This window comes from Saccostrea echinata, unplaced genomic scaffold (genome assembly GCF_033153115.1).
Source record: "Saccostrea echinata isolate AGI-Se365-2 ecotype Australia unplaced genomic scaffold, CSIRO_AGI_Sech_v1 ptg000009l, whole genome shotgun sequence".
NCBI lineage: Eukaryota > Metazoa > Mollusca > Bivalvia > Ostreida > Ostreidae > Saccostrea > Saccostrea echinata.
Genome location: NW_026889758.1, coordinates 34,738,480 through 34,765,688, shown reverse-complemented (window position 1 = coordinate 34,765,688; position 27,209 = coordinate 34,738,480). Strand labels below are relative to the sequence as shown.

The 27,209-nt window shown below is 32.0% G+C and overlaps 3 protein-coding genes across 3 annotated transcripts; 1 reads left to right on the top strand and 2 right to left on the bottom strand.

Moving 5' to 3' along the window:
- Positions 1–3,834: 3,834 nt before the first annotated feature.
- Positions 3,835–5,342, bottom strand: LOC133183624 (uncharacterized). The gene is made up of 4 exons (XM_061318559.1): positions 5,224–5,342; positions 4,943–5,125; positions 4,724–4,792; positions 3,835–4,577 (listed from the first exon to the last, which is right to left on the bottom strand). Exons 1-4 carry the CDS (start codon positions 5,330–5,332, stop codon positions 3,835–3,837), a joined length of 1,104 nt encoding a protein of 367 aa, XP_061174543.1. The 5' UTR covers positions 5,333–5,342.
- A 1,778-nt stretch (positions 5,343–7,120) lies between these two features.
- Positions 7,121–9,166, bottom strand: LOC133182670 (kxDL motif-containing protein 1-like). Its single transcript, XM_061317524.1, has 4 exons — positions 9,007–9,166; positions 8,550–8,702; positions 8,418–8,464; positions 7,121–7,380 (listed from the first exon to the last, which is right to left on the bottom strand). The coding sequence occupies exons 1-4, from the start codon at positions 9,135–9,137 to the stop codon at positions 7,121–7,123; spliced, it is 591 nt and encodes a 196-aa protein (XP_061173508.1). The 5' UTR covers positions 9,138–9,166.
- A 66-nt stretch (positions 9,167–9,232) lies between these two features.
- Positions 9,233–22,656, top strand: LOC133182271 (exocyst complex component 5-like). The gene is made up of 17 exons (XM_061317051.1): positions 9,233–9,339; positions 10,095–10,337; positions 11,691–11,888; positions 12,909–12,976; positions 13,113–13,141; positions 13,425–13,534; positions 13,820–14,005; positions 14,831–14,907; positions 15,081–15,191; positions 15,342–15,437; positions 15,563–15,731; positions 16,094–16,202; positions 16,499–16,622; positions 17,565–17,760; positions 18,031–18,187; positions 21,470–21,630; positions 22,189–22,656. The coding sequence occupies exons 1-17, from the start codon at positions 9,316–9,318 to the stop codon at positions 22,273–22,275; spliced, it is 2,145 nt and encodes a 714-aa protein (XP_061173035.1). The 5' UTR covers positions 9,233–9,315; the 3' UTR covers positions 22,276–22,656.
- Positions 22,657–27,209: the final 4,553 nt, after the last annotated feature.

The following is a 27,209-nucleotide window of genomic DNA, read 5'->3' as shown; positions in this document are numbered from 1 at the left end:
CCTTTGCACTATGACATATTTTAGATTATGTACTTACGTTCCTTCGATAAAAGAGACTATTTTCTTTGTTCACTTGTACATTTTCTCCTCACCACTCTCCACTCAGATGATAGCAAAAATCCCAAATGTACATGCAGTCTTCCTTGTCGCTGCTCTAGTTGGAATACGACTCAATACGAGTTTGTCAAGTGCCATGATTATTTCCATCAGTAACTGACTGTGTGTCAAGATTTTCTAGCTCCCATGCAATCTGTGTTGTAACAAAATTGCTGGATAGCGTGAAGGTAAAATTACGAAGCCGCTTCGAAAGTTCAAACATATGACTCTCTCTCTCTCTCTCTCTCTCTCTCTCTCTCTCTCTCTCTCCGGGGAATATGGTGCGCATACTTTCATGGCACAGATTTTAAAAAAAATATATACACGTACTTCGATGTTTTAGGGAGAAAATAAATTCACGTTAAAGAGGTCTTTTTCTGTAATTAATGACAACTTCTATTGAGATAAAAATTAAATTCAAATTTAAAAATACATAACACATGGCAAAAAATTTAAACAAGTCATTTTTTTAAGAGCTATAACTTTGAAAGCATATTGAACCGAACCGGTTGCATTATATAAAAAGGAAATCTTTGGAGGAAAAGATTTAGGAACTTCCGAAGAGGGGGAAAATAGCAATTATTTAAGGGATCTCTAAACACTGCACACTAAAGAGTTCTAATTGTAGGGTAGTTTTATGCACAGTTAGAGTGATCTGTCCTTAGATAAAATAAACGGAAATATACAGTTAATGACGCAATTTGTGATGGATTAAAGTATTCTTTACATTATATTAGACCAAGGAAAATTAATTATATATATATATTTTACATATTTATTTTCTCAGTGCAAGTACCTGTAAACAACAATGATTTACCTTCACTGATAAGAGGGTTGTCCCAGAAAAAAGCGAACATTCAATATTTTTTGCTTCAAAAATATTATAAAGTTAAAAATTGGCATGCACCATAATCAAGATCTTTTGAATGCTACTTCGAAACTTCAATAAACTATCTCTATAAACAATATTTTTCCTCTGTTAACAAATAGCTGTCGGCGCAACATTGAAGACGTCAAAATGTAGCTCGTGGCGTTTAATTGTGAATTTGTTCAGGAATCGTGGGTGCTCAGGCGCGGATCCAGGAATTTTTTCCAGGGGAGGTCCAAAAAATGTCCAACCCATAAATTTCTTGAAAAAAAAAAAAACAAAACAAAACCTAAACTCCATTTCGCAAACGTGAAAAAAATATCGTGGTAGTGGGTGTGTAGTTTTCTATGGGGATCCAAAGTCATATTTTATTTGCTTTTGTGTATACTTTTAATAACTCTGCAGATTCCAGGGGGAGAGGGGGTCCGGACCCCGACCCCCCCTCCCCTCCATCTCTAGACCCGGGCATGGTCCTTACAAGTTTGAAGCATAAATTGGACACTGCAGTTGATTTTCTGTTACGGTTCAGGCACGTAGGGGGAGCCAGTGGGCCTGCTTCCCTCTTTTTTCCCCCAAACATAACCTTTTACTATTGAAAATGTTCATTGAAAAGCTGTTTGCCCCCCCCCCCCACCCTCGCTAGTTAATTTTTTTCAGTTGATTGAGAATTATTTTTCTGCACCCTCCCCCCTTTCATAAACGATAGTACGTGCCTGTAGTTACCGATTTATCTATCTCAGACAGACTAGAACTACCAAAAGAATTAATTCTTTTAATAGACAATTTCCCAACATCCCGATCATAAACCATAGGCGGTGTTCGCGAATGACGTTCTGTTGCCCGAAAGCACAGTCAATATATATATATATATATATATATATATATATATATATATATATATATATATATATATATATATATATATATATATATATGAAAAACAAAACAAATCAATAAAATTGTATTTTGATTTCATTCATAAACATTCAACAACTGATTTGTATTATATAGATCTATACAGTTATAATTATTTTTTCTTCGAAAAGGGTCCCTTCTGCCTATACACCGTGGTCATATTGTTGTCATTTATGATTTCAAATAAATGAATTTTTAAACATTAGTATTCCATATCATAGAGATTTTATGGATATAATTTTTGTCATATTATATTTCCGCATAGCTTGGTAATAAAGAAAACATTCTGTCAGTGCTATTTTTAACAGTAAAAAAAAAAAAGAAGAAAGAATAAAAAATAAATATTCTTTAAATGCCGTTTCCACATGCAAAAGACATAACAAACTAATAACATTTTGTCAAAATAGCGAATATTTCCCAACAATGTGCCAAAAAAGAATAATTTTGGTCAGGTTGTTTATGAAATATTCAAAATGTTCGCATTCGCTCATTGCCATTGAATATTTTTCCTAAGAAATAAGGCAGGTACCCTATGTTCATAATTGAAAATTAGCTAGATAAACTCATTATGTACACCTTAATATGATATACTTTTCTCAACGTCCATTTGAAGTGTCGACAAAAAATTCTTAAAAGACATTTTGAAACGTTGCAAGCATATACATTTCTTATACACTATCTTGCTACATTGGCCTAGGGTGACTTCGTTTCAATGGAAACAAGCATATCGAAATCATCTGTATTTGTTAATCGCTTGAATGTAAATCATGCATAATTTACAGTTCTACCTTATTTTAATTACTGATCCTGTTGATTTATCAAAGGTCTTGGAAACTGCTACTCATTGTATTGTAATGCCTTGTAAATCATTAAGCTTATCAATAATGCACACGATTAAACAACGCGACAATTAATTTTCAGATAGAGTTTTAGCAACAAAAGCAAAAATCAATTTTAAAAGTGTTTTTCAGTTGTTATATAATATTACTTTGCTTGCTTTGACAAACAGTAACGATTGATTATCTGCAGTCCGAGAAGGTGCTTATGATAAAGACAAAAGATTCATATGATTTTTATTCCTCCGCAATCGCATGGGTGCTGGCACGAAAAGGATCCCTCACTGCTCAAAGGCCATAAGTGCTAAGTAAAAGTATAATTTGCAACCCTCCACCGACAAGTGGTGGCGTCTCAATATGAGTGAAAAATTCTCGAAAGGACGTAAACAATATAAACAAACAAAATTAAAACTACCTGAGGATGCTTCCATATCTATGTGACTAAACATGGCTTATCTGTTCTTGAGAAGATTTTTGAAGTTTTTTCTTATATATTCCTAAATAAAACTTTGATCCCCAATATTGTGGCCCACCCAACCTCCGGGAGCCATGATTTGAACAAATTTGAATCCTCACTACATGAGGATCCCCGGGGTCATGATTAAGCAAACTTGAATCTACACTATGTAAAACAGATTTCACATAAGTTTCAAATTTTCTGGCCCAATGGTTCTTGAGAAGATTTTTAAAAGATACCACCAAATTTTCACTAATTCTTAGTTATCTCCCCTTGAAAGAGGAAGTGGCCCTTCATTTGAACTTTCCCTTTACCGAAGTATGCTTTGTGGCAAGTTTGGTTGAAATTGGTCCATTGGTTCTGGAAAAGAAGTCAAAAATGTAAGAAGTTTACACGGACGGTCTATGGACACAATGTGATCAGAAAAGCTCACTAGCTTTCAGCTCAGGTGAGTTAAAACTATTAGCCCCTGAATATTCGGATAGAGGGGCATAGAAAGGGGGATGAGAGCTCAATGCCAGTTCATAAATTCATTTAAAATAGTTATATTTACTATACATTTGAATTCAGCATGTTTTTAGCACAGAGACACTAGACAATGAATTCCAATACATAATTTATCGAAATTAAACCAGCAGATGAATAATATATGCATGTGATCTTTAGATCAGTTCAAGATAGTCGTGTTTGCTATCATCCGTTGGGTATCGAAATGCCGTTTGTTGTTTTTGTCCTGGAGTTAATGGCGGCGCTGTGGGGGTCAAAAGAAAGTCCAATTTTGGAGACGTGGACTCATAATCATACTCCACAACAGAATATAACGAAGTTCTTTTCTCTCTTTCAAGTTCAAGCGTTAGTTCGGAAACTACTGAGCTTTGGCGATTGATTTTCTCGACGAAGTATAATTCACTCTGTTGTCTACGGAGCTCTTTTGTCGTTGATCTCCACTTCAAGACGAAAATCACAACGAGAATAAAAAATAAACACAAAACTATTCCAAGTCCAACAAAGATAGCCATGTATTTCTCTGGAAAAGACGATACATTTGCTGCTTTGTCAGAGTTTGATCTGGAAATATTACCCAGTTCCATAGTGGGGGCTATCACAGTTGATCTAACATCGGATTTCGTGCCATCCCTGTCAATTATTTTAGTCGTTGAGTTAATTTTTTTCAACAAAGAGGTAGTTGATTGTATGACATCGCCGTGCTCCCTTTTTGAGGTAGTTAAAAGGTTCGTGTTCGATTGGATTTTCGTGGTTGGTAACAAAGTTGCTTTAACTTTTTCAGAACTCATGTTTTCAGTGTGTCTCTTGGTGACGTACTCCTGTCCATTGGGATACTGAAACTGCATGTTTAACCCTGGGGCATTTGGTGTTGGTATCATGAGATTTGTCCGTGGTGAATCTAAAGACGAAAAGGATGAATAAATCGCGAGTCAACTTGAACACAAACCAGTTTGAAATATATTGATTTGATACATTAATTGTTTGATTTAAGCATGGTGTTATAGTTCTTTGAAATTATCATTATGTAGACAAGCAACCACGTACCCGAGTTACAGCTACAGACATAACATCCCAAAGAATTAATATGAAACTGACACGGACATTGTTCATTTGCTAAAAGGAAATCAACGTGCTTGTGTTTAGATGAAGTAGAAAATATGAAAAAGCAGATACATGCGGAAAATGAAACAAACAAACGAACAAAAGAAACGGAAAACTATAATTAAAAAAAAAAATCATGCAAATAAATTTTACGGCTTCTACCTATGAACCCAGTTTGCATTGGATTTCCCATGGGAATATTCCCGTAAAAACTACTCCCTGTTCCTATACATTCCTTTCCTAGTCCTCCACTACTGGCGGCCAAAGGGTTAACGGCGTGCATTGAGTTCTCCAGAAGATGGGGAAAGAATTTGTTTACGTCCAGGTCCATACCGTTTCCAACAACTTTAAAATACGTAAATAAATATTATGCAGATGTTTTCTGAATTCTGAATTATTACTACAAAGATTTTTAACGCAAGATTATCCCCACAAAAAGTTACCTTGTCCAAGACTAGTATCTTTTAGATGAACAAAGGTTGCTAAGAAAAATGCTAGGAAATACATCGTAAAATTCATTCCAATTTTCCACCTCTCTTTGTCAAGTTCCATCCATTATTGTCAAATTCACTGTATTAGGCCACACAAGTGGAATGCATTGGCTTCAAACTGTAGAGCTATTTCTCTCCCCCCTCCAAAAAACTCGAAAACGTGTACATGGTTTAGAACTATCTTTATATGAATTATTTCCAAATTATTTTCTGTTTGTGTATTAAACTATGAAACGAAACGTATATTGGACATTAATGAAAAACAGGAATATAAGGCTGATAGTTTATCAGTGATCGTTAATGCCATATAACACATAAAACAAACAAATACAGATTATTGGCCTTACCAGTACTCTAAAAGACAGGTGCTCCAGTACAATTGATAAAGGTACAGCTAGGGAAAATTCTTAAGCAGATAAATAGGACCTTTACAAATTTCCTTAGTTTTTATATTAAAATATATTTAACAAATATCATAATTTATACTTATAAAGGAAAGGTATGTTTGGCAATTAAATTAATGATGAGATTTTTTTCAAAGACAATACCCGATTAAGATGGCGGATATTATATAATAACACCGTATAGATATCCATTTGTATGGCTAAAATTTATCGCTATTATCACATTTTGTGGTTACGATGACTTCTAAAAGTAAATATTTCACAAAGTTCACTGAAACGTTTTGTAGAAGATTTCCGCTGATGAGATAATGAAACTTTTCTATACATACAGGGATTTTAAAGTTGATTACGGAAATATTCCCATAAATATAATATGTTCTTTATCCCACACCACAGATTGGCAATAACTGGAATTTATTAATGTGATTTGGAAAGAAATAAATTTGCAGAATGATAATTTTAAAACATCCTTAGTATCCATAGAAATGTATACTGACAGAAATGATTTTATACAAGGCGAATAAAGACAAGAATGTACGACTGTATTATAATAGGCAAATATACCCATTCATGGAATTTTTACAGGCATTGAAAATGTAAAAGTAAAAGAAATGCAAAACGTCCAAACTCTTGAAACTCATTCTTTGTCCTTATCACTTGCAAAAATTACAAATCATCACTTTAAATAATTAAAGCAGAGATTTATAAATTTGTTGTATATCTTATAAGTTAAACTTCTAATTGGCCTTCAATTCAACATTAAGATATATCAAGGACACTTTATCAATTAAAAATATTCATTTTCATTCCTACGTTGATTTGATATATCCCATTGAACTCGAAATAAAAGACACCACAGAGTCTAACACATCTGTTTCATTTGGATGTTTTACCAGAAAAAAAAGACATTGATGTAAACTAACAGCTAAACTTTTATGATAAACGCGATGACTTCAACTTTTCTATCAACTTCCCATATTTATGTAGAATATACATGTACCATTACACCCCCATATGGGGTTAACGTACCACACCTAGAGTTTATGTATATAGGTGTGGTACGTCTTTAATTTAAACGTGTTTTTTCTTGACTGAAAGTGTCAGAATATCTATTTAACAACTTTTAAGTGCATTTAAAAAAGATTGAAAATTTTTAAAATTTATTTTACATTTAACAATCCGGAAGACAAGCCCCTATGACATTTCCCTGTTGAGTCGATACGCAAGAGCATGTTCGAACAATTTCTAGCAGATACTATAGCCATTTCTCCACCAGGGTTTTCTGATGTAATCCAGCTATATTCTAGCCATTTTGTGTGGTGTACGTGCAATGGCAACAAGGTTAACCAGACCGGAGACTCACTGGAAGCCAGTTGGCGGGAGTCCGTCGTGAAACGGGGCGTAACGGGGACGTGGTTGTGTGCGCGAATATCAGGATGATGTGGCTAATATAGACAATTTAAGTTATACTCATTAGCCTCCACTGAATCAGTGTGATTCACTGCACAGCTTGACTGGAATTGTTCACTTAGTTCTGTTTGGTCCTTTGATACATGTTCTACCTTTAGTTTATTGGCACCATTCTGAGGTTGTTCTGAGTCCTTTTCATTTTTTGTAGTGTCTGTAACACAAACTTTCACTGGACATTTCTCTGTGTGTTCTTCCTCCTCGCTGTTTTCCAGTATATTGTACACATCACTACATGCTGACAGAGATAACAGGGAAGACAAAAAGTCAAGATATGTATTTATAATAATTTTAAAAATCTTCATAATTCTGTCTTGAAATTCAAATATTAAAGGTGGCATATTTGGATGCCATAAAAAAAATGCTCATGTTTATGTTGGATATGAAGTTCCATATAAGTATAAATTTTAGTGAGGATTCAATTTTGGCATTTTTAGTGTGGGTGTTGAGATCGTTAAAATTGAATATCTCTAAAATTCATTCTGCATTGGAGGTTACCATTATCTTTCTAGGCATCATAAAATTACCAAAATTACTCTCATTAAAATTAGTTTCTGATGTTTAAAGACAAATTGTAAAAAAAAAAAAAAAAGAAAATTCCACTTGTATGGTACATATCCTGAAGAGTAGGTCAGGATGATTTGCCTATACAGAATAGTAATGAGGTGTTATCATTTATAGAGAAATAACAGTCTGTCATAATATTCTCAAATACATATACATGTATCAGTAATATTGATATATGCTTTATCATAATTGTTGGTAAAGTCTTTTTGCTTAGCTGTTCAACGTTCATGGATGATGCAAAATCTTCATGCAATCAGCAATCTATCATACACAAAGCATAGATATTTACTATCATAGAAATTCTGTATTTGTTCCAGATTTTTGTGTCAAATTAAGGACAACAAATTTACCTCCAGTTATGTTGAAACTTTAATATTCTGTCATTTTTACTTTACAATAAGCCAGAATTCACATAATTGCCCAAGGATACTAATGATCAATATCAAGCACAGAGTCGGATATGGAAAGAGTGCATTTTTCAACCAAAACATCATTTTTCACAAAAGGGACAGAAGATCAATCATCATTTTTATATAGATATTATCACAAGCACATAGGAAAATTTATCCATGGTTAATTGACAAAGGGAAATCTTCCAGACATGTACATTCTGTTTGGGGAAAATGCAAATGCAATAACCTAAAATATCAAATATGCAAATAATTAAAAAAAAATTTTTTTTGCAAGACAATTACTTCTTATTCTTACCGGCAAATGCCTCTGGATATAATGTTCCAAGTCTTTGTTTCAAAGTCCTATAAAAAATAAGTTAAACTATTAAATTCATTTAAAATGAAGAAGCTCTCTCTCTCCCTCTCTCTCTCTCAAACAAATACAAACCTTATTCTCCTAAAGATGATATCTAGGTCTGCCTTCATTTGTCCAAGAACTTGTGTATGTTGTCGAAATTCTTGTGATGTTGCCTCACAACGGGCAGATGACAGCATATTGAAATTGATTAACATTTCATTGGTTTTCTCATATCTAGCTAACCTAAATTAAGAAAAATGCTGTGTAATGAAAATTACAAACAGACAAATACAGTAGGACTATTTCACAGTGTATAACACTGTATAATTTCATATAATAAGATACCAGTACAATGTATTGATGTACATGTACATCACTTACTTCATACGAATATCCTAACATTAAATTAATAAAGTTAATTGTCCTTCTTAAAAATAATAGTATTAAATTTTCTGGCATTTATCTTCACTACGGAATAAATATTTTTTAGAGGAAATTCGAATTATGGTCTTTGTCACAATTATACGCCCCCAATATTTTTACTTACATGTCTCGTTGAAGCTGTACCATAGATTGGACATCTTCTCTGTTTACTTGTTCAACAAGTGCCTCCGTAAAAGCCCTTGAGGGTTCAATCGATATTTCATCTTCATCATTCTCTTCCGTTGTTGTTGACATTTTGCCGCAATGAAAATATTCGGGATCGGCATTCCGGAGTACTCACTCGGTTATTTCCCTTCTTACAGACGACTTCCCTATTCTAAAACAGACGAAAATGACTCTATTTGCTGTATTTAGGGACTGCAACAGCACTTAATTGCTGTTTTATGATCTGTATATTTCATAATTTTTAGTCATGTCATTTGAAGAGTTAGAACAGGTTTGTATGATTGTTTGATATAGTAATGAAAATAGTCTTTAATTTGAATTGCCTCAGACACGCCTACTAGCAATGCATGATATGGGGAATTGTTCAAAATTAAGCATTTAATTTTGTTTTAACTGCAACCATATAGATTAGGTTTTGGAATTTCACTGATGCATCACAATTTTTTTATGATTGAATATTCCTTGGCATTCATAGATTAAGATGTCACTCCTCATAATTTTTAAGGTATATAGACGACTTTCACATTTACTTCATTTATTTCCCTTTGTGGGGTCACTCTGGATCAATCGAAGTAAGACACTGTTTTCCCTCTGTAACAATACCAATTTTACGGGGCAATGTCTCATAAATGAAATCTGTATGAATTTGCTCGTTATGTTTTTTATGTTGCTCCATACTACGGCAATACAAGAATGAATCAAAATTGTTTGATACCGTATAAAGGTTGAAAATATGTACAGGCAACTTACAAAGGATACATTGAAAAAAACAATTGTTACGCCAACAACGGGAGATAACTCTTACAAATGTGAAATTCGTCTATATTATCCATTCATGTATTCACGTTTTGATAAAAATATTTATGACTTGACCATGGTTTTGTTTGATTTGAAAGATGTGGTTTTGTTTGATTTTACAGTTATTATCATTTATTTCTAAATTAATATCATTTATTGATATATTAAAGAAAAGAACATTATAATAATTTTGTAAAAGTTCGTCTTTGAATTTCTGACTCATTTCAGGAACCATTTAATGCACATGAATTTGTGGAGAGATTAGCATGGAAAACTATTGGAAAGAAGGCTCGAAACAGTTATGAAAATTTTGATCCATGGACGCTGCATTCAGCATTTGAACAAGCTATCAAAGATCTAGAGGAGAAAAACAAACAGATTGAAAGAAATATTGAAAAGTTAGAGCATTCCTGCAAGGATGAAGAAAAGAAACATTGGCAAAGGGTGGCTGACTTGCAAAGAAGGAATCAGGTAGTGGCAGGCTAAGTAGCTTATTCTTATTTCTATTTCTAGAAAAAAGTATCATGTGTGAGGCTGAAGAATCCAGAATGAGCCTAAAACAAGATTAGTGAAGATTCCAGTTGTGATGTTAGAGAACTTGCCAACATTTTTAGCTCTTCTGAGCGCTAATGCTATGGCCATTTGTGCAGTGTGCGTAAACTTTTTAGAATATGGACCATAACTCAAGAACCCCTTGGCCAATTATTGTCAAATTTGTCACAGGGTATCCTTGCCCCAAGGGCTCCCTATTATACTAAAACTAGGGTTGTGACCCTTTAACAAGGGGAGATAATTAGGAAAATAGAAACAAAAGTACTAGTTGCTAAAAAATCTTCTTCTCAAGAACCACTGGGCAGATTATCACCAAACTTATCAAAAAGGATGAGGATATGTTGTAGATTAAAATTTGGGGTTTACCCTGGGGCAAAGGGCGTGGTCTCAAGGTCACTTCAAAGTTGACCAAAAATTACATTTTATTAAAATGTTGATATTTCGCTTACTATAAGGACTAGGATCATCAAATCTTGTCAGTTGATGCATCTAAGGACCTCATATCATGTTGAGTCAAAAGTAGGTCATGGTGACCTACTTTTTAAATTTTGCGGCCATTCTTTTTCAAAATGATTTAGAGGCATATTTTGAACAATTTAAGGCCTATGATCATCAAACTTTGTCAGTTGATGCATCTTGGGTCCTCGAAGTATGTCAACTAAAAAGTAGGTCACCTTGACTTACTTGTCCGCGAGTATTCTCAAAAACGGTTTGAGATTGAGTCTAGAAACTTTCAGGGATGATAGATTGTGACTCGTAGAATTGAGAAACCTGTTTCGTTTTTGTTGCCGTGACATCCGTTGTCCACCGGAAGTAGTTTAAAAATATGCAAATTTTTATTTTTTTATTTTTTGAAATGTTTATAATAGAGGCAAATAGACTGTTTTGAGTCATATTTTTTCCACTGGAAGTGATTTCTTCCAAACCGGACGTAGTCGAAAAAATGCTCATTTTTCCTCGAAACGTTGAAGGATGATTCCTCCACACTCAGTGAGGAGTTAAAAGTCATTTTGAGTACTTCTGGTCATACCGGAAGTGAATAAAAAAGACCGGAAGTTGTTTGAAATTGATAGATTTCACTCTTTAATGTGTTGCTAAACATATTTTGAAGAATTGACATTAATATTTTTTTCATTTAAAGATTTTTTACTTTCTTTTATCAATCAAAATTTCCCGATCAAGATCTTATCAGAAATCTAACGGAAGACCTACTTGTTGCTCGTAACGAGATCTCATCTAGTTTTATTATTATTATTATTATTTTGGCTTCAGACATCCTACTCCCACTTCCAGTCTTTGGATGAAAGAATCAACTTAGTGGCCACTAAAGTTGTTCACTTGGGGGACCAGCTTGAGGGAGTGAACACACCCAGAGCTCGAGCTGTAGAGGCTCAGAGACTTATGAACTATTTGAACGAGTTTATGTCTGATGAACCCCCCAAATCAGCTGTCTTTACAGATCCATTCCAGGTGATCCAACATAAATATATTTTTTAAAAAATAATACATGTATGACTTTTTTTATTCCATATGTATAAATGTAATATGCACAATTTCACAAAAAGTAATATTTTAGCATTAAAAATATCAGTAATTTATAATAGAAGATAACTTTAAGATTCAGACATAAATCCTTTATATCCAAAAAAAAAGTCAATTTATATTCATTTAGCAAAATTAAGTAATGATTTTTTTCAAAAATCAGACTAAGTTTATTTTTATAAATGATTTTCATGTACAGTCAAACCTGTAGTAAGAGACCTTCCCAATGGAGAAAAGAAAAAAGGTCACATATGACAGGTGGTCTCTTAATACAGGTTGCTTATTTTCCACAGTGATCAAGTGTACAATGCTGAAAGTATTGTACAAGTATTGACTATACAAGTATGTGAAATTCATATTTTTATCATGCATTGTATACCGGTACTTTCGCTTGTATCATGTATTGTTTATTTATGATTTTCAGTAAGTTCTGCTCAACTGTAAATGCTTGCATATATATATATTGTTGGGTACAATTGTAATGTTTGGTAATAAAATTTGCGCTTGATCTGTCAATGAGTCATTTTGAAAATTGGAAAATTTTGAACATTTTAAAATATTCGAATTTCTTTACACATAATGAAAAAAATGTAAAAATGTTTTTACCGTAATAATTTTTTTTACATGAAAGCCTAGTATATAACTTCGTACATTCTGCACATTACTAAGAATTAAAACTGTATCATAATTTTCTGCAATCACTAAAAAGGGTCGGAAAAATCACTGTCGCTGGTCGTGTCAGACAGGTGGTCGTTTAGTACAGGTATAATATATAGGGAAAAGCCTAGGGAGGGATTTTTATGGTCACAGATGAGAGTGAGTCGCTTAATAAGTTTTGACTGTATATGATAATGTACTATGGTTTCTGAGGGCAAACAGTTTAATTATGTATTGAAATATTTATACAATAATGCTTTTGAAGAAACTAAATGTTCTACTTTATTTAAGTTACAACTGGCTGCTGACATAATTCAGAAATTATACCAGATTGCTCTAGAATTACCCGCAAATGAAAAGTGAGTATGTGCTGTCTATTTCAAGAGTTCACTATCTAGAACAAATAAAAAAAAAGAAGAAGAAAATACCCCTAAAACTAAAAATGGAGTACTTTTTCTACAAACACCTGAAATGTTCTTGAAATTTATTTTTCAGATTTGACAGAGCACGTAAAAAGATCTGGGGTATGCAAATCAATGCATTGATTATCATAATATCATTGTACATGTAATATGTCTTCCTGTTGAGCCAGGTTTTTTTCATGAAATATGTCTTCTTTTTTTTTTACTTTTGATGATAATTGTTATCTTTCAGTTGACTTTAAAGGTTTGATTTGGCTAGAATTTATTCTTTTTATAGTAAAATTTGTGATGAAAGAAACTAACAGACCCCAAAAACAATTTATAAACAAATGACATAAAATAAATTTAATCATAGATTTTAATTAAAATGTACTTCTTTTTGAAGACAAGTATAATTATGTGGAGTCAGAGCTGATAGTGGAATTTAAAAATGCCCATTTTGACGGAGATAAAAGAAAGATGAAGAAAGTGGCAGCTGTGCTGTCTAATTTCAAGGTGAGTAGGATATAAATTAACCTATTAGATTATGTAATGTAGTTGGATTGACTGTAAGCTATTAAATGAAATACATTTGGAGTATCAACAGGATAAACTTCATATATTTTGAATAAACACTTCATCTTGAGTTTATCAATTTCTACAGGTAAAAAGCTACAATTTATAAATTTTGGATACTCATATAATGTCAGAAGTCATTGCACATTTTTGCACTAGTGAATATTTATTTTTACTATGAAACATTACATACATGTACCTGCATAAATCTAACTTCCATTCCAGGGCTATGGACAATGTATAGAGACTTTTATCACAGAGTCCCAGAAAGGGGCATATCTGAAGCCGGACCCTTTTGATGATGTCCTCCCTCTTTGTGTAAGGTCCAGTGAGATGATCAGTGATGTGTTTAGTAATCCAGACATGGTGATGGTGAAATTTGTACAGAATATTTACCATGGGAAGCTACAGGTGAGTTTTTGTACAACATGTATGATCTCAGTATTGTTCTTCCTATTTGATCATATGTGGATTCATTTTTTTAAACCTAAACTGGTTGAAAAGAAATAGCTGATTCATTTAGAAGACTTGAAATATATGAATTCATGATAACATGACTTACATAAAAACCATTTTTTTTTGCCATACAAGTCAAAGGATAAGACAGACATGTTGCTATTTTTTTTATAATAACTTTTTTCATATAGAAAAGCAAAGTAAATTTCCTAGATTAATGTTTAGGTAAATATAACAGACTGTTAAGGAGGAAAAGTTAATATTTTGTTCCTACAAGTAATGCATTTTCCCTGACGTTAGTTGTTCCAGATCCCCTCAAAAGTGTGCAGGATGCATGTTACCTGAGGTGATGTTAGCTTATTCTTAGTTTTCCTGAGCAAGAGGCTAAAATAAATGTTAGTGATCGAAGTACATATCTGTCATATGTCACCTCTCTCTCTCCCTCATTAATGTTTTACATAGGAAAATACCTTAAACATAATCTTCTTTTCTGAAAACCAAGCTACAATAAATTAAATTAATTTGAATCTTAACCATGAAGTGCAGATTTTTTTTTGGACTCATGGCTAGTTCAGCAAGTGCATGGCAAAGATTTGAAAATTTTGTAAGTAAGAACAAAGCCTAAATTTCTCAAATTAATTTTGAGTCATTATCATTTGATATGTGGGAGATCTTGTTTATCATGTATGGGCAATAAGTTTCCAAGCATAAAAAGTTCAGAGTGACCTAGCTATTCTGAAAATGAATATTTAACTAATTAACATAATATTGCTTTTTCAGAGTCACATATCCTCTAAGCTGGATGACCTGGATGATCCAGAGGAATACCTTGTACAGCTTTATCAGTTGTATACTAGGTACAGATCATTTGCTTCATTTACAAGAAATGTCTTAACACTGCTGTAACTAGTTTTATGTAAATATTGCCAAGAGAATTTTTTTTTTGAAGTGCACATATTTTTTCCCTTTAAAAATATTAAGTAATTAGCAGTTTTGCTGAGGTTTATATGTGTTTATTTTTTCTATTCAGAACAATGAAGCTGTCAGAGGAGTTGTCCCAGTTTAAGATGGGAAATGACAGTTTCTTTCTTACCAAACTCACAAAGCAGATTTTTGCAAAACATCTAGAAGCTTACATCGGGTAATGCACACTTCCACACCAGACATGATTATGTATCTGGAAAATGTATATATGCCCATTTAGACATAACATATGGATGAAGTGTCTAATTATTTAATTACTGTGAAAGACATTTAACTCCAGAGTAACAGGAAAATGTCCTTTTTTCAGGTCGGAAACAAAATATCTGAGAGAGAGATGTTCAGCTCATCTGCAGAGATATTATGAAGACACAAATCACATAAAAAAACAGATTCAGTCTGGAGGGTGAGCTAAATATTTCAGACATGTGGACAAAATCCAGCATAAGAAATACCAGTCAATATAGTCCAAACAATTCCAAACAGTTAATATTTATCATATACATGTATAATACATGTATTAATTTTCAGGTTGGTAGATTTCAAGAGAGATCTGCAAGCCAAGATAGGCACTCTTACCAAGGCAAATGTAAATATTGGTCCAGCGGTAGAAAATTATGGTGGTGAGACCTTCCTCTCACAGGAAGTGACTATCAGCTTGTTACAGGAGGCCAAAAATGCATTTAAGCGCTGTCATGTAGTAAGTTTTTAAAGACCATTTTTATTGTGTTAAGTTTTTAAGTGAATCGTTAGAACGGTACATGAACAGTGAGAATACTGAAAATTCATTTTTCTGTTATATTGCATAGAATTTAAACTACTGTTGTCTAGCAACACTGATTAACTTCCTGTCAAAAGGTGTTAACTGACAGTGGACCTCTAGTAATATTGATGCATATCCATCCATGTACATAAATAGTCATCAAGAACTAATATTGTGTCAAGAATGTGTCTTAATTAAAGAATCGTATTCTTAAATCAAAATTATATTGCACCACGTTTGCTCTTTGGATTGAAAAAATAAATCGGTCATTGTCTTATTCCTGTTTTATTATTTTTCAGCTGTCCAGCAGTTCTGATATGGCTGGCAATGCAGTGCGGATTTTGGATGTCTTGATACAATATTTGGTTGTTGAACACATTGATTATGCAGTAGAACTAGGATTACAAGGTACATTTTGTACTTACATGATTGAACATAATGTGTTTAAGTGTCACACAAATCGAGTGAATAATTGAATCTACACAGTATTAAATCAGGGAATTTTATTAAAATCTCAGGAGACAACCATTTATGCATAAAATAAGAATGGAATTGCTTCTAGGTACTTGCAATTGAAAGTAAGTCAGTTGAATTTAATTTTTTGAAAATTCTTGTGGACATGATTGAACTATATGTACAATGTTTTACATCGGTATATTTGGAAATGTAAATATAAATGTAATTTCTAAAACACTGTCTTTCAGCTATCCCCCTGCCAGACCCCAGGACTCCCCCACAAGTATATTTCTTTGATGTTGTTGGTCAAGCCAATACATTGTTCCACCTGTTTGAGAAGCAGTTCATGGATTCACTAGTTCCCCTGGTCATGTGAGTTAAAAAAGGAACCAAACTTAAATTATAGTTAATGCATAAAAAGTTTAAGTATGTATGGGATATGTACTTTAATATTCTTGTTGTTTCAGGATGTTTTATTGAATTTCTAATGGGATGTTTTAGCTGCATAGGCATTTGTTAAGTGCCTTAACATGTGTCTATCTTTAAGTTCATACTCTATTAGCAATTTTTCAAACCACTACTGCTCCTACAGTTTTTGAATGTTTTTGCCATTTTAGACAGAAATTTCTTTAAAATTCTTTCAGAATACAATAAAACTTGTGTAGTGCAAACATGGATATAACAAAGGTTTGTGGGATCCCCAGCAACATTCTTAACAATTACTTGTAAAGTTTTACAGTTATAGCAAACGCTGATATAACAAATTTACAGATATCGTGAATTGATTTTATATTTCGTAATGTTAAAAAATAACGAAATTTACCTCTTTTATAATGAATGTTTTCAGATCTCAAAATTTAAAATATAAAACTCTATTTGACATTTTCAACAGAAAACTTAAGATCTGCAAAATAAGTTTGGTATTTGATACTTCCCTGAACACATTTGGTAGTCATATGAAGAATGTATATTGCAAATTCGATATATGTATATATATATATATATATATATATATATATATATATATATATATATATATATATATATATATATATATATATATATATATATATATATATATATATATCCCCAGGACTTCCATATAACCAAGTTTTATCATATAATACATGTATCCCTCTTACAGTTTTGATCATGCAATTTCAATAAAACATGGTACATACATGTAGGTACCATAAAATATAGAATACAACAAGAAAATTAATTCTGTTTATCAGTTTTTGACTTTGATGATCAATGTTGCCATGGTTACTACAATTTTTTTTTCTCATTTTCCATTTATATATATTCCTTTAGATCATCACCAAGACACAGTGAATGTTTGCAAAAGAAGAGAGATTTGAGGGAACAGTTAGAAACTAAGATTGATAGTGGGTTAGACAGGGCTTTGACTGCCATTACAGGATATGTTAAGTTCCTCCTTGCTGCTGAACAGAAGAAAACAGATTTCAAACCTGATGATGATAGTGCTATGCTGGCTATGGTTTCTCAAGTAAGATTTGTTAAGTTTTTTTTAATTGAAAAAAAAATCAACATTTTTCAAAGATTTAAGGATACACTGGAGTGTGCTGTCAAGGCTGGTTGATATATGCTTCATGCTTTTGATGTATTACCATGTGCCAGATATCAGGAAAGGGACTATGCACCAGAAACAAAAACTAGAATTTTGGATACATTCCAAATAAAATTATTTATTGTATTAAAGAATCAGCTTTCCAGACACTTTGGTACTTGTTGTAGTCAAATATATGTCTGATTGTAGGCATGTTCAAAAGTGGTGAAGTTTATATATGGAATACATAGGAACATCCGTGATAGTTTGGATGGGAAGAATGTGGATGTTGTACTGTCAGAGCTTGGTACAAGACTTCACAGAGTTCTATTTGAACATCTCCAGCAATTCCAATATAACTCATTAGGTAATGACTTGAAATAGGTTCCTGGATATTAATCAATCCTACATATTTTTATGTTCCCCAAATGAAGGTGTTTTTTTTGGTCCATGAATATTCTCAGAAACTACTGATCTGATTGAGGATTTTTCTCTCTTATTTTTCAATTATGGTACAATCTTTGAAATTTAAATACTTAAACACTAGAAGAAGATGTATGTGAGAAATCTAAAAACACATGTGCATGCATATGTGCTGAAATTTGATTGGCTTATACAACTATACCATTGTTGTATTTCGATAAAATACTTGTACTTTGGAAAACAGTGTGTAGATCTATAACACAAAAAAGTGACATAATTAACATTTTTGAATAATTGTATATTCATACACTTAAAATAGGCTTAACTTTGAAATGATGTACATGTATAAGGAACTGTATTAGAATGCAGGTGCTAGCTGTAAGTAATCTGTTTATTAGTCCCTCATTGTTTTTATGTGACAAAATAACCTGATATCTACTTGTGTGAATATTAAAGAGAGATATCCATGGGTTTGGGAATTTCTTGGTCAAAAGATCAAGGTCATTAATATTAATTCAAATGTAAAACTAGAACTGTCCAATAGGGACAAATACCCCCCGCTGGGTTTTTCAGAGAAAGTACCAAATCACTAATGTTTTCTAGATGTGAGAGGTGTTCACAATTTCCTTAAACCATTTCCAGTGAAAATTTAATTACTCATTATATTTTTTATATGTCCGTCTTAAGACGGGACGTATTATGTTATAGTGTTCATGTCCCTCCGTCCGTCTGTTAGCTTTTTCATGTCCGGCTTATTATTTAGTCTTATTTTTTTCATTATGTTCTTTACAGCAATCTGTAACAAGAAAAATTCCACCTCTCCCATGGGTGTAATGATCAGGCACTGGTCAAGGAAAATTTTGATAGCAGAAAATTGCATGTCAAATTAGAGATAAATTAATGAGTTTAGTGTGAGGTGATAACTGGTAGAGCATCTCTGATCAAGCAGGTGTTATCTACATCTCTTGGGAAATGGGCAAAAGGAATCAGTCTCTTAATTAATTGCTTGTGTTGTATTGAATTGTTCTTGTTGGCTAGTCTTACTTTCAAGATAAATTTGATGTAATTAAAACTAATTTGATATTGTTTATAATAATTAAAACTTATATGATATTGTATAATATAATTTAAACTAATTATTTATTGTACATTTTTTATTTGAATTTTTATATCTTTACAACAAGTTGCAGACTGCCTTGTCTCACTAAGATGTCATTCGACCAATTGAATCTAAACTGTTTATGATAATTTAACAATATTTGATGGGCGTTTAATGCTGTGGTGGGGCACTTTATTTTAATGAATGAAACTAAGGTGCAGCCTAATAAAATATCAACACTGATAATTACAGTGTTTTTTATTACATTGAAAAAATAGTTTCCAACTATCTGTCATCTTTGTGAGACATGACACTCTGCAAATTGATTGTTGAAAAAAAAAATATCATAATTAATTATACAAAATCAAATTGATTTTAATACCTTTATATCAAACTCATTTTAAAAATAAAAGGCTGGTTTTAGTAACTATGTATTTTGACAGACATAAATAACAATTAAGAGACTTAGACAACAGAGATCTTTATTTCTTTCTGCCCAATTCCCCGGAGATATAGATAAGACCTGCCTGATCAGAGATGCCCTAACAGCTTCCCACACTGAACTCATTAATTAATCTTTAACTGGATGCATGTCCACTCATTACTCCCAAGGGATAAATGGATTTACACTATCTGCTGTGTAATGTAAAAACTGTTTTTAATACTTTGTGGGTTTTTTTTTAGTTCTAATGAGTAGTTTTAAGCTGTAGTTCACATTTTTGTACAGATGTTCTAGATTCTATGTCTCAAACCTTAGACATGAACCCGAAATGACTAAGTCAATAAAAATTTAAAAAAAACACCTGTAAAATGCAGAAAAATTATCAAATAATGTTGAAAATACCAGGTGCACATCTTCATATGGTAAATAATAAGTGTACAAATTTTCATACAAATCTATGCAATAGTTTCTGGGAACAGATCCAGACAAAACCACACAATAAAAATGAAAAAAACACCTGTAAAATGCAGAAAAATTATCCAATCATAATGAAAATACCAGGTGCACACCTTCATATGGCGAATAATAAGTGTACAAATTTTCAGACAAATCCTTCCAACAGTTTCCAAGAAATGGTCAGGACAAAATCTCGTCTACAGACAGACTGACAGACGGACAGACAGACGGACATGCTGATTCCAATATACCCCCCCTAAACTTCGTTTGCGGGGGGTATAATAAAAAATTGATGTCACTTGATGGTGTCTCCATGCTGAGCTTTTGCAGTAAATGTTTTTTAACCAAAAATTTCCTTTCATTTTATAGTTGAATGGAAATTAAATCAAAACCAATATATTTTGAGGGCATTTTGTCAAAATTCAAGATTATTTTAAGCCATAAACCAAATGGAAGATATACTGGGCCATAACTTTGCAATGAAGAAGTAATAGATTCTTATACTAGATGCAAAGATTGCTTATGACCTCAAGATATGTTTTTGATCCTGACCCAAGATCAATTTGGCAACTCTAAGGTCTCTGAAAGAAAAATAAGAACTTTTTGATAAGAAAATTAAATTATTTGTGGCTCACACTGTATTTCAACATTGTTCATATTCCCAGAAAGTGCCATAAATCTGACCAAAGTTTATTTATACAAATTAAAGGTTACTGGATTAAACAGAAGGTATCATTTTGTGAGCTTGCTCACATTACAATGTACCTCTGATTTAGTTTTCCATGAATGTACATGAAATTTTATGTGACATTAAAGTTGAATTTATTTCAACCTTTATATCATTTCATATTCATATGCAGGAAAAAGCTTTAAAAAAGAGAGAGACAAGTAAATATTTAGAGGTCACTGTACCTCAAGGTCAAAAGGCTATTAATGTAAGCATGTTTGTCAGTTTTCAAGTTTTGTCTGTACTGTTTGTGATACACGTTTCTTCATTAAATCTGGGAGAATGTCATTTACATGTATATGACATGGGATAAAAAAAGGTGAAGAGATGATTAATAGTGTTTTGTGGTGGAATACACGTTTCTTCATTAAATCTGGGAAAATGTCATTTACTTGTATATGACATGGGATAAAAAAAGATGAAGGGATGGTTTAATAGTGTTCTCTGATGGACTGCAAGTGTTGATCTCATAAATTAATTAAGACCTTGTCCTATATTAAAGGTGCCATGTTGGTGATCTGTGATGTGAATGAATACAGGAAGTGTATGAAAGAGTTCAAGATTCCAGTTGTGTCTGACTTGTTTGAGAAGCTTCATGCCTTGTGTAATCTACTGGTGGTTGTCCCAGAAAATCTCAAGGAAGTCTGCAGTGGAGAAACTTTGGTAGGTAGTCATAAAGGTTTAAATGAAATTATAATGAGGGCAATAGAGCAATTCCACTGATCTTAGAGTAGATACATGTATTTTAATAAAGATCGACAACTCATTCTGTAGAATAAAACATTTGTAGATCACAGTCATCAGAGGTTCTATTGTATCAATCTGAAGATCAATTTCTAAGTAGCTATAAGTCCTACCTTTTTAATGCATCCCGAAATTTGTAGCTTTAATAATTTCCAGATAAAAGAAGTTTCTAAATATGCTTTTAATATATTTTGGTGTGAAATGCTTTAGCAAGGTATAAGTCATGATATTATATTGAAGATTTTAGAAAATTTGAGCTTCAAATCTGTGTCCCAACCCCTTTAAAGTTTGATGCAGTTTTAAGAAACTTTAATCTGTGCCATCACTTTAATATATCTTTTTTGTATGATGGACAGACAAGACAGGACAAACAGACAAGACAGTTACAATATGCCATAAATAATTGCATCCCAACCACTAAGACATTGCAAGTGGGTACCTTAATTTGATTGTTTATAATTTTTTTTTCTGTTTTAGACTGGATTAGATAAATCTGTCCTCCAAGCTTTTATTCAGCTGAGAGCAGACTACAAGACTTCTAAGATAGCAACAATGCTGAAATAAGAACAATGGAAAATTTAAAGTTTGTTACCATAATTAATTTTTTAAAAAAATATACTTAAGATAATTAACCAAACTTTTTTTTTAACTCAGATTATAAAGCACTGTAATGACAAGTGAAAAATGTGGGCATTAAAGATGATATAATAGTATTTGTAGAACAGCTTAAAACTGATTTTGTTATATGGAAAAGTACAAAGAATGTTCAGCTTAATTTTCTTGTGTGTACTTTTTTTTTTTTTTTACCAGTGAGATCTTTTTTAAGATGGTGACTCTTGTGAAATCTTTTAAATTATTGCAGAAATAATGTTCTAAATGTTGTAAATGTACAATTTATTTCTGAAAAAAAAACTCTGATAAAGAATAAACATACATGTATGTTAACTGCTTTGTTGTGTATATCTTTAGTTCCTTAAAGGACTTATCGCATGATTCTTAATTATATGAAATTAATAACTAAAACGTTCCTTATGACCACAGTTTATAAACTTAGTGATTTTACTGCGGATAAACCGCGGTAATTAATCAATTATTGACTCAAATGAAAACCCCTGAATTAAAAATCTTCATTTTGTCTTTGATATTTTATTTTGAGATATGTATTCTATTTCATTTGCATATTGGGAAGGTAGCAGGAGAGAGTGAGAGACTGAGAAACATTTGTCTTGATTGTGTGTCACATGTGCTCTTTTGTGTGAAATAGAAATTATAGAATTGCCTTATCACACATTACATTATTATAAAAAAAGACTCTCAATTAATTTACAATAGATCTTTTATAACAATACAACTGAAATCAAAACAATAAAAAATGGACTTTGGTTAATTTAGCCAGATTATGGCCTTTGATAGGAATGATTTGTACCAAGGAACACTGGTGAAACAATACTTGGAGACGGCATCTTTCGTTTTGAGAACCCCTGTTATGGGCTTGATGCGTGTATTAATTCAATTGTTGCAATATGTTGGGGAATATAACTGACGTAGGCACTCCCTAGCTTAAGGTCTGACGACACGTTCCTCAAATTTCTTTTGTTTCTCTTCGCAATATATAAAAAAAAAAAATCATAATATTAACGTTATCTTGTGATTTCTAAACCGTTTTTTAAAATGTCTTAGAAAATAAATACTACAAAAATTGTGATACTGACAATTCAAATTAATAAGCTTATATAGGAAACACCACCCTCTGGTATCTTGCACAAATGCCTCCTAAGGTTCCTCAATTTTTTATGAGGAAACTTATTAAAGTAGCAATTAATACTTTAATGATAAATTCTTGGGAGAAATTGTGCATGTATATTATTGAGGAATGTGTCATCTGACCTTAATTGTTAAAAAATATTTCTACTGTACTATAAACATATGTTTATAGTATTTGTATATATAGTAATTCTATTATTTTATCTAATTTTCTAATATAGGATTTCTTTTAAAGAATGCAACTGTTGAATTCAAAATATCATTATTTGAATTAAGGAGGAATTGAAGAGAGCACTTATTAAGAGCCATTCTCTATTATGGCTTAAACTCTTAAATAAGTACCATGGCACGCATAGTCCCAGAGTTTCTACAAAACTCTCTATGATAGAAGTCTTTGATACTTATATAAGACAAAAACGGTTGCTATGTGTCGTGGCTCACATAGTAACAAGTCCTTACTTTTGAAAAATAGCATTTTTCAACAGGTTCAGAGTCTATTATCAATGTTTGCAGCAATAGAGAAAAGTAACAACGACTGTTTCTATATATAAAGATTTGAAGACTTGATGTCTTATATGCGTGATAAAAATGTTTTGGAAAACAACTCTAGTATTACTTGCCATGGAAACAAAGTATTGAAATACAATAATTTTATTCATTCATTTGTAAATGCGTTTCATTTTTCATATTTGAAAATCTCTACTTTCTAGTGTGAACTATTTTTGAATATGCAGACTTGATTTGAGACAATGTTTCAAACGATTAAAGCCAAGAAAATTGAAAATGTTACAGAAGCCATTGTCTAGAATTGACTCTCCATTAAACGAAACTTATGGGAACATTTTAAAATTCAATTTTATAAAATATTATATGATCTCCCTTCAATTTTCCTTTCCTCCACGATCTTAACAAGACTTGGTGAACCACACAATAATCAAACAAGACAAACACACAGTTTGGGATTAAGTGTAAAACTTTGATCTTACTTAAAAATTCTTTCTTTCCACAATCAAACTTTGGAATACCTTTCCAGACAAGACAAAAATCTTCATTTTCAAACCTTTTAAAACACTATCTGGTCTTGCCTCCCGCCTGTGCATGTATATATATATATATATATATATATATATATATATATATATATATATATATATATATATATATATATATATATATAGTTTAGCTTTTGTTCTTACCAAAAATACTTGAATGCAGTTCAACTTCATCCTTTTTCACCCGAAATATTTCTGACACCCTTAAGCTTGTGTATGCGGTAAATCTGAAACATTTGAACATTTTCTATGTAAGAAATGTCTTAGATCCTCGTACGTATTTAAATACCGATATCTTATTAAAAATTATCAAAAATTTTCTTATGCAGAAAATATATCCATATTTCGAGCAGTCAATCGTTCCATCAGTACTTCTAAATGATTTCAAATATGAACATATTCGCACGTCTTTTAAGTTTTTGTTTTCCTACATATATTGATTCAATTAAACAAAACTAGAATACATATCCTTCAACCAGATTAATTATCAAAAGGAAACGAATTAATATAGTGATTATCAAAGAGGGTGTTGCAGTTCTTTTGTTATTTTCCCTAGAGTTGTAGCAGTTTAAAAGAAAAAATTTAAGTAACAGAAAACGGTCTTAAATTTTTAAAGATACAACGGTATATACAGCACAATGTAGAACAATATTTAGAAACTGCATATCGACTACCAATTTGCCATTAAATGAAGTGTAAATTAGTCACATAGCAAAATAAGTCAAGATTTCTGTTTTCCAAATAGGGAATCCCCATTGTTCTGAAAAATTGCCTCCTTGAAACAGAATGAATTTGATATACCCATAAGGAGACAGGATTTTTCTTGAAATCTGCCATTTCCGATTTTTGTTACAAAGAGGTATATTTTTGAAAATCACAAAAATCTAATAAAAATTATTATCCATCCGAAATGCAAAATGTGCACATAAAATAACACATGAAACTCCCGTGTCCGAGCTGGTCTAGTGGTAAAGCATGTGGACTCTGTGAGAAGATTCTTTTACCTGAGAATGGGTTCGAATCCTGGAATGGTTGGTATATACATAATTTATTCTTAAATAATGGAAGTACAATATAACATCTCTCTTGAGAGAGAAAGAGAGAGGGAGAGAATGTCAGAAAGTTAATGGGTAATATTTTAAATGCATGCAGAATTAAAAATGTTTTCCTTGATATTATGATCTAAAACAAATAAGACATATATTTAATTTTATTATTTAGTGGCAATGTCTTAAAAAACAAAGTACTATCATTTTAAATAATTTAAATTTTTTCGTACTCATTTCGTTTCATTTCGTTTCATTATTGTTCTGTTAATTAGTGGCTCAGATTTGACTTGAAACAACTAAACTGAAATGACTCAATGGAATTTCTTGGATATTGCATCAACAGCGTGATTATTGGACACATTTTTATATATTGAAAATTATTAAAACACGCTGTCTACAGTACATCTTTCAAAATGATGTGCGAGGTGCATTTGCCATTAATTGTGCTTTTTATCGTTCTAACTTTTCTCGTGCAATATGCCGAGAGTGACCATAGATGTGAAAAAAAGTTTACTTTATACAGATCACCAGTCTATGTTAGGAAAAAACTATGCATGAAATAAACGTTACTGACTTGAAAGTTAAAACCTCTAAGGCCTTTCTTTACATGTTTTGTTATAACAAGCTGGACATACCCGTCGTATAAATAAAGTCATCTACGTAGCATTATCTATATTTAGAGATAACTCTTCATGCGTCGTGGATATTTAAATGTCCTTCTCGAAATAGGGAATAATCACGAGTTTCTGAAACACCCTCTTTGTTTCCAAATCCTACCTTTTTTGCATTGACTGCAATATTTACACATGCCTTTGTTCTAATAAAAACATATTGTTTTCATCTAAACATTTTTTTAATTCAATTACTATCCACAGTTTTATTCAACTCCCTTATCCAAATTTTATGGACGAGGCACGCATACATTCAATCAGTTCTCAGGTCGACAGGAAAGATTTAAGCCATTAATGCCTGCAGAAAGAAGAGTGCCAAATGATATACATAGAATCCTTCTCTTTACTAGAAAGGTACACAGTCAGAGAGAGAGAGAGAGAGAGAGAGAGAGAGAGAGAGAGGGAGAGAGAGAGAGAGATTGACTTTTTGCAAAAAGAACAATTATTATTTATCCAGATGCATTTAATACTTCAGATACTTATTATTTGCCATAAGATAATAGATGGACAAATATCAACATGTTACTGTTAGCATTAAATGGAATAACAAACCTCAGAATGGGATAATAAACTGGGATTTATCTCCCCACCCCCTCAAACCATGTATTTATTTATTTATTTATTTTTTTATCAGACATCACTAGTTATTATATGATTTAATAATTCTTATCTCTCTAATTAGCTGAGATCTAACATTGTAGAAAAATACCATGTTATGTTCACCTGCACGTGACCTTCCAGGTGAACATAAGGAGTTATTTTCTGTTCATTGGACTAAAAATAGATTGGGAACTCTGTAAAGGATCCATGCAAGTATAAATTAAAATAAACTGATAGATGAAGCTATGTTGACCAAAAGCAAGAGAAAAATAATGATTAAGGATCAACAAAATAATTAGTCTAGTACATTTTAATACGTAAATCTTAAATTAGATCTATTTATGTCCCTGTACATGCCCCCA

Bases quoted from the DNA above. Each gene is read 5' to 3' on its own strand.
- LOC133183624 (XM_061318559.1), bottom strand. From the start codon at position 5,332: ATGGAACTTGACAAAGAGAGGTGGAAAATTGGAATGAATTTTACGATG. The intron at 4,793-4,942 runs GTAGAAGCCGTA...ATTTCCTTTTAG, and splicing joins AATGCAAACTGGGTTCATAG to CAAATGAACAATGTCCGTGT. The intron at 4,578-4,723 runs GTACGTGGTTGC...TTTCGTCTTTAG, and splicing joins TGTCTGTAGCTGTAACTCGG to ATTCACCACGGACAAATCTC.
- LOC133182670 (XM_061317524.1), bottom strand. From the start codon at position 9,137: ATGTCAACAACAACGGAAGAGAATGATGAAGATGAAATATCGATTGAA. The intron at 8,703-9,006 runs GTAAGTAAAAAT...TTCTTAATTTAG, and splicing joins GTACAGCTTCAACGAGACAT to GTTAGCTAGATATGAGAAAA. The intron at 8,465-8,549 runs GTTTGTATTTGT...TATTTTTTATAG, and splicing joins ATCATCTTTAGGAGAATAAG to GACTTTGAAACAAAGACTTG.
- LOC133182271 (XM_061317051.1), top strand. From the start codon at position 9,316: ATGTCATTTGAAGAGTTAGAACAG. The intron at 12,977-13,112 runs GTGAGTATGTGC...TTTATTTTTCAG, and splicing joins GAATTACCCGCAAATGAAAA to ATTTGACAGAGCACGTAAAA. The intron at 13,535-13,819 runs GTGAGTAGGATA...CTTCCATTCCAG, and splicing joins CTGTGCTGTCTAATTTCAAG to GGCTATGGACAATGTATAGA.